At 52.2% G+C, this 6,110-nt stretch overlaps 1 protein-coding gene across 4 annotated transcripts in view; it reads right to left on the bottom strand.

Annotated features, from left to right (window-relative positions):
- Positions 1-99: 99 nt before the first annotated feature.
- Positions 100-6,110, bottom strand: part of PKNOX1 (PBX/knotted 1 homeobox 1) — a 37,616-nt gene continuing 31,605 nt past the window's right edge. For 3 of the 4 annotated variants that reach the window (XM_004696907.2, XM_030888684.2, XM_045284617.1), the window contains 2 exons: positions 2,953-3,125; positions 100-2,097 (listed from right to left, as the gene is read on the bottom strand). In XM_004696907.2, coding sequence (XP_004696964.1) covers positions 1,886-2,097; positions 2,953-3,125 — 385 coding nt within the window. In that variant the 3' untranslated portion in view covers positions 100-1,885. The remainder of the gene's footprint in view (positions 2,098-2,952; positions 3,126-6,110) is intronic. The other variant, XM_045284616.1, reaches the window with a different exon arrangement.

The raw sequence follows: 6,110 nt of genomic DNA, 5'->3' as shown, positions 1-6,110 counted from the left end.
ACGCATATACCCTAAATGCCCCCCCGCCCCCGCCCCCGCGCCCCACAACCAAGCCTGTGCTATTTTAAAAGATTTCATTCAAATAACGACCAGCTGGGCCAAGAGTTACATAGAGCCAAGTATTTCTTACAGTTAAAATTCTCAACTTTTAAAAACAATTCTCTATGTACTTCTGCTGCCTTCTAAGTTGTCTATGGAGTAATGTCCAAAACTAATTTTAATTAACATGGGGCTTTTTCTTTTATTTTGGGGGGGAGGGTGGCGGTAGGGGGTGGGAGGGGAGAAAGAATCATCAGTTCAGAAAAACATCTGTTAGCTCAAAATACGTCCCACTCCACCCCACTCCTCTTTCAAGGTCAGCTCAGTTCACAACCAAGCACCATTCTGATCTCAAGAACTGATGATCGCGACCATAAGCCTGCCGTGACCCGGCCCAGTGAAGTCTGGGCACTCCACTGAAGCTGGCACCAGGGCAGACGCTCTGAGCTCCAGCGCCCGGGTGCCTTCTCAAGCCCCAAGCGGAGGAAACGAACCCGACGCCCAGCTGGGCTCGTCTCTCTCTAGGAAAGCCAAGCTGGGTGCTCACATACCCCCCACCCCGATGCCTTGTGGACGCGTCCTAGGGGCGGGCTCTGGAAATCCCTGGGAGAAAGTATTGACACCAAAGCCGAGAGCAAGTGGGAGTGACCCCGCAGCGGGCCAGTCTGCGCCTCGCGGCCGTCACAGTCGAATTCGTCCTTGTCGCTTAGTGGGCAGCTGTGAGTGCACTGTCATCACGTCTGGGCATTGTTAGGGGCCCAAGCTCTGAGCCAGCGGGCGGAGGACACTTCATATTAGTTGCTATTATAAACCTTCTATGCATAACATATTATAAAACTCTGAAACGATGCACACCAGCATGGTAACGAAGACCACGTAGGTGTGGTCGGATTGAAATTAGACGGAAAAAATAAGAACATAAGAGCTTTTAATAACTGATGACTGGCTACCATTTCCACTCACCTTACCTGAAGTCCTATGAGCACATACCTTTCTTTAGAAACGTGTCTAGATCAAGTGAGGCAAGCCGAGCAGTGCACACAGACCGGAAAACGGGGCGAAACTGCCCCGGCACCGAACACTCGCTTTGCTTCCGGCAGCAAACGCCAGCGCCTGCCCAGGGACAGCAGAGAACCGCGGAATGCTAGCTAACTTTAGGCAGGTCCACTGAATTTGGTCCAATTTGAAGTACTATGCGTGTATTGTTTCTTCTCTAGAAATTTTATCCTCAATATAGTCATAATCCAATTCATAATGAATTTATAAAAATAGCTTTTTATCCAATAATTCCAGCAAGGTAAAAATAGGCGCTTCTTTTCATATCTAGCAAAGGAGAGAGGCTCAGGCGAGAGAAATCAGACTTGGGCCAACCGCCACACATTCACCGTGAGCTCGCGCGCTGCTCCTCTCCGGGCTGCCGCTGGCCGGCCAACCATGCGCTGGCAGTTCGGGTGCAGGAGCTTCTTTCAGACACAGGGCAGCTGGCCCGCAGGCTGCGCCCAGGAGGGCGCAGCAGCTGCCGCCTCCATCTCACCAGCCGCGTGCCTCACCCACCACGGTCCTCGAATTACAGCTTGAACGTATTGTCTTAAAATTGAACACACGCGCACACGCTCGCACACGCTCGCACACGCACTCACACACACACACACACACACACACCTGAAGGAGGTTGCGGCACCACCAAAGACGCTCCTGAAGCTTACTATGAAATACAAAAGTGCACTCTTCTATATCTACATATAAAACATATTAGAAATAAAACGTGTGTAAAACGTTTGCTGTGCAAGCTATAAAAAGTCAGGCGCGCCTGCTCCACGTCCTGGCTGCCGGGCACCCTCCTGCCCTACTGCAGGGAGTCGCTGTTCTCCAAGACCAGCCCGCTGATGTGGGTGGCGGGGAGCTCGCCTCCGTCGTCCTCCGTGCTGTCCACAGACTCGTCCTCGCTCTGGCCCGCCATCATGACCTGCTGCACCGCCAGCGTGGCCCCGTCTGAGGTCAGAGACTGGAGGCTGTCCACGTTCATGTTCACAGGCGCCGTGATTGTGACCACTGCTCCTGGCAGAAACGGGCTGCGGTTACTGTCAGACAGACGTGCCGTCATCCCCAGCACTGTCTGCTTCCGTGACCCATCCTCTCTTCCCCAGGTATGGGGTGCTCCACGGGAGCTTCAGAAACTAGCTCTAGACCTGATCAGGTAGGAGGACTCCGGAAGTCCTCCTTCCATTCAACCCAGAGTGAACTCGGCTGCAGGTCAGCCCTGCAACATCGAAGCCAGACCCAGAAGGAGCAAATGGTTTCCAAGCGGCTTACCTGGATCCCAGAACAAAGTGCGAGGCGACTGACAGGAACACAAAATTGCACCCCACCAGGTCAGCCCACCTCATGCAGTATAGAATCAAGGATGGCCCAGGCCCAGGAAGAGGCAGGAAAGCACAATTCTCACGAGGAGACACCCGTCAGGCCACTCAAACTGACCCAGTGGGAGAGAGATGCGAGCATTCACACAAAGGGCCTCAGACACCTTCTAGCACCACATTCTAGCGGTTCAAACATCGAAGCAGACTTGAGAAAGAGGCCAGACAGACGCAACCAGACGCTCCTAGATGCACCTCTGAGAGGAAAGAACAAAGCAGACCGGACAGGCTGGGCTTAGACACCAGGCGAGAAAAGGCCAGTAACACTGCAAGCTCGGCAATAAACACGGGCTCTGAGGAAACAAGGCAAGCGAGGAAAGTATGTCCTGAAAACCAGGAGGGTCAGCAAATGGGGTCTGGGAAGACTTCAAAGCACCTTAGGGCGTGCATCACTGGGGTCCTTGAAGGAGGGGGGTCACTGTCGTGGCGGGCGATGCTCCCTTTCACTATCTGACATGAAGTGACCCCTCCCTTGGCCCGGCATCCGAGCCCGTACCTTCTGACATGGTGAGCTCATTCGGTGGTGCCTGGGCAACTCCTGAGGCAATGGAGTCGGGCCAGAACCTCTGGACGGGTCTGTTCTGAGCTGTTTTCTTCTTGGTTTTGGGCGTTTCTGAACAGCTGGAGTCCAACATTGGCTGAAGAATCCGTCGCCTGGCATTGATAAACCTGAGCACCAACAACGGAAAACCTTACATTAAAATGGCCCTTTCAAAGGGCCAACAATTCCACACCTCGAGCAAAGTGTGTAAGCACGCTCGGTGCCGCTGAGCTGCTTCTGACTCAGAGTGGCCCCGTCCAGGGCTTCCCCATAGGAGCGAGAGCCTTCTCCCTCGCCCTCTGAGCAGCGGGAGGGTTTACCATCCACCTTACGTTTGACAGTCTAACACTTACCTCGCAATGTCACCAGGGTGCCTTAAATTCTCTAGCATAAAGAGCTGTGGAGAGTGATGACACGCATATACCCTAAATGCCCCCCCGCCCCCGCCCCCGCGCCCCACAACCAAGCCTGTGCTATTTTAAAAGATTTCATTCAAATAACGACCAGCTCTTCCATGATGTCTTTCTTTAAACCTCAACTGGTTTATTCTGTGATTGTGAACTCCTTGCAAAGGAGAAAAACATTACAACAGCAGAGCGGCATCAAGTCTCATTCTGTCTGAGGCAGCTCTCTAGGCAAGGCATCTGTCTGATAAGCACCACCTGGGTAGACCCTAGTCTGTGGGCAACCTCCAGGGGGGCTATCCCAAAAGCAGGGTCTGCATTAAGGCCCTCGCCTTCTCAAAGCACTGTTCTCAACAACAAGCTGTTATTTCTTGGAGACCCAAGTTTTAAGCTATCCAACTGTCCCCAGGAACCTGTGCTCTTACTGGTTTGGGCACTCTGTAAAGACTAAGTGCTCATTCCTGTGACAGGCACTCACACCCAGGGAGCAGTGTCATGGACAGGCTGGCAGCCGAGGCAGGCCAGGGTTCTGTGTAAGTGGGAATGTAGCTGGCCCTCACCATATCCTGAGAGCACAGCAGTCACCATCTGCCTTTCCACATGGGGAAGGAGGGGTGCCAGAGAAAGTTCTAGACATGCATGTTCGCTGTGCCTGCACAAAACATGCCAGAGCTAGTTTGCTGTGCAAATGAATTGCACAGGAAAGAACAATCATCCCATAAAAGCCCCAGTCAAGCCTAACCCTGTTTAGACTCTACATTCTCTCTATCCCAGAGAAGAGCGGCACCAAACCGGCTTGAATGACTCTGTGTCCTCTGTTCAGTGATCCCCGTGATAAGCCAACCAACCCTCCTGCTAGTTAGTTCATGGTCAAGTATTAAAAGCTGGGCCTTAGTGCACCTCGGCACAGCTGTGTTCATGGCGCAGGGAACCAGCAAGTGCTGCCTTAGACGCAGGTTCTACTCTAGGTCTGGCCGCCGGTGGTCGTGACGCTCATCCTAGTCCTAGATCCAGGACAAGCCGAGTGGACGCTAAGGCTGCCCAGTTGTGAGGTTCAAAGATTTAAGTATAGCTACGATTTCACTAGGACATACTCTAATATATAAATGAACCAGGCAGACGACACAATGCTTCACCAAGAGTCCAGGTTGGTCCTGGAAAACAGACTTCTGGGTGGGAGACAAACCACACTGGCTTTACCATGACCCCCGCCCCCGAGAGCAAACGTGGAAGGCAATGGCACTGCTGATTCCCAAGCTGCTTCCTCCCCCTCGGTAGTCAGAGTGGCTAGGAAGTAAAGACACACTCTAACTCCAGTGGACCTAGTCTCTCGCCAAGGGTTGCTTTTGTGAGTGTAAAGGGGGAAGAAAGCCACAAAAGCTAAGAGTTGTTGCAAATACTGACTAAAGTATTTTATAATTTTGTAACTTTTACAAAAGTGACATTACTAAATTGCCATTCACTTTAAAAATTAGCAGTTGGCTCTACATCTTTGAGACAAGTTTGTTAACACAAGGTGCCGCTTAGGGGACTTCCTTGTGGAAGTGATAAACAGGGAAGTGAAGGGCAGTCAATGCTCACTGGTGGCACCAGAATGTCCACAGCCGTCCCTCTGGGGCTAACATCCAACCCCCAACCAGTTAACCCATCACTCCATGGCCAGTGTGGACCAGCCCACACGGTTCCGAAAGCAGAAGACTGTGCATGAAAACTCCCACAGAGACGCCCCCAGATGACAAAGGGACCGCGACAACACCCTCAATCTTCCCATGTCTGCGGACGCCGCAGTGTCCTGTAGGCCAGCTGGGCTGAGCCACAGTCTTCTGTGGCTTGGCAGCTGTGTCATCACTGAACCGTCCACGGCGATGTGATGTGAGCGGTTCCACCAGCCATCGGTGGTAAGGGTGTCAGAGCTGGATGCGAGACTCTAACTCAGGTGACAGCCCGAGTCCAATGTTCGGGAAGTGGTCCTGAGGCGCGGCCTGTATCACCTCTCATCTTCCTACTCAGAGACAAAAGGAAAGAGAAGGGGTAGACTTGGCTACCACGAAGAAAAGGGATCTGAGGGAGGAACGTGTGCTTTGGACATGGGATCCCTGTGCTGGGACTCCCCTAGACCCAGGGCAAGGCTGATGCCAAGACAGATGGGAGATTTTTGGGGGACGCTGGGCCCACAGATGTTGAGCGCAGACAAGGACCTTTCTCCTGAGCTGGAAGAGGCAGAGCCAGTGCCCTGAATTCAAACTATGCATCTTCTCAATCGTGAGAGAATAAGCTGGCACCTCTGTGATAGCAGCACTAGATAACCAAGCCAAAGAGCGTCCTCCAGATCGTTACAGAAAACACAACACAGCCCCAGTGTCGGGGGCAGAAATGTGTACTTCCACGCCCAAGCACACTCCCTACACGTCTCACTGCACCACACCCGAGGCCGGCCATGTGTGCTGAAACCTGCTCCCTCCACAGAGTTCAAACCAGCACTTCCTCCCAGAGCTCAAAGATTAAGGCTTCAAAGTAGTAGAGTTTGACCTTTTTCTTTTAGCCACGTCAATCCTATTACGATTCTACATTTGAACAAATAAATAAAACGAGACACGAGAATGAAGAACAAAGTGTATGTAGTACCAAGTCTAAACCCAAATTATTTAAAGAAAAAAAATCAGCTGACCAGGACCCCAGAGTCCACAGCATCGTGGCCCTCCAGAAGCA

The sequence above is a fragment of the Echinops telfairi genome, unplaced genomic scaffold (assembly GCF_000313985.2).
Source record: "Echinops telfairi isolate 266 unplaced genomic scaffold, ASM31398v2 ScPeMD7_7469;HRSCAF=8507_0, whole genome shotgun sequence".
NCBI lineage: Eukaryota > Metazoa > Chordata > Mammalia > Afrosoricida > Tenrecidae > Echinops > Echinops telfairi.
The sequence above is the reverse complement of the archived record's forward strand: the minus strand, read 5'-3'. Positions and strand labels throughout refer to the sequence as shown.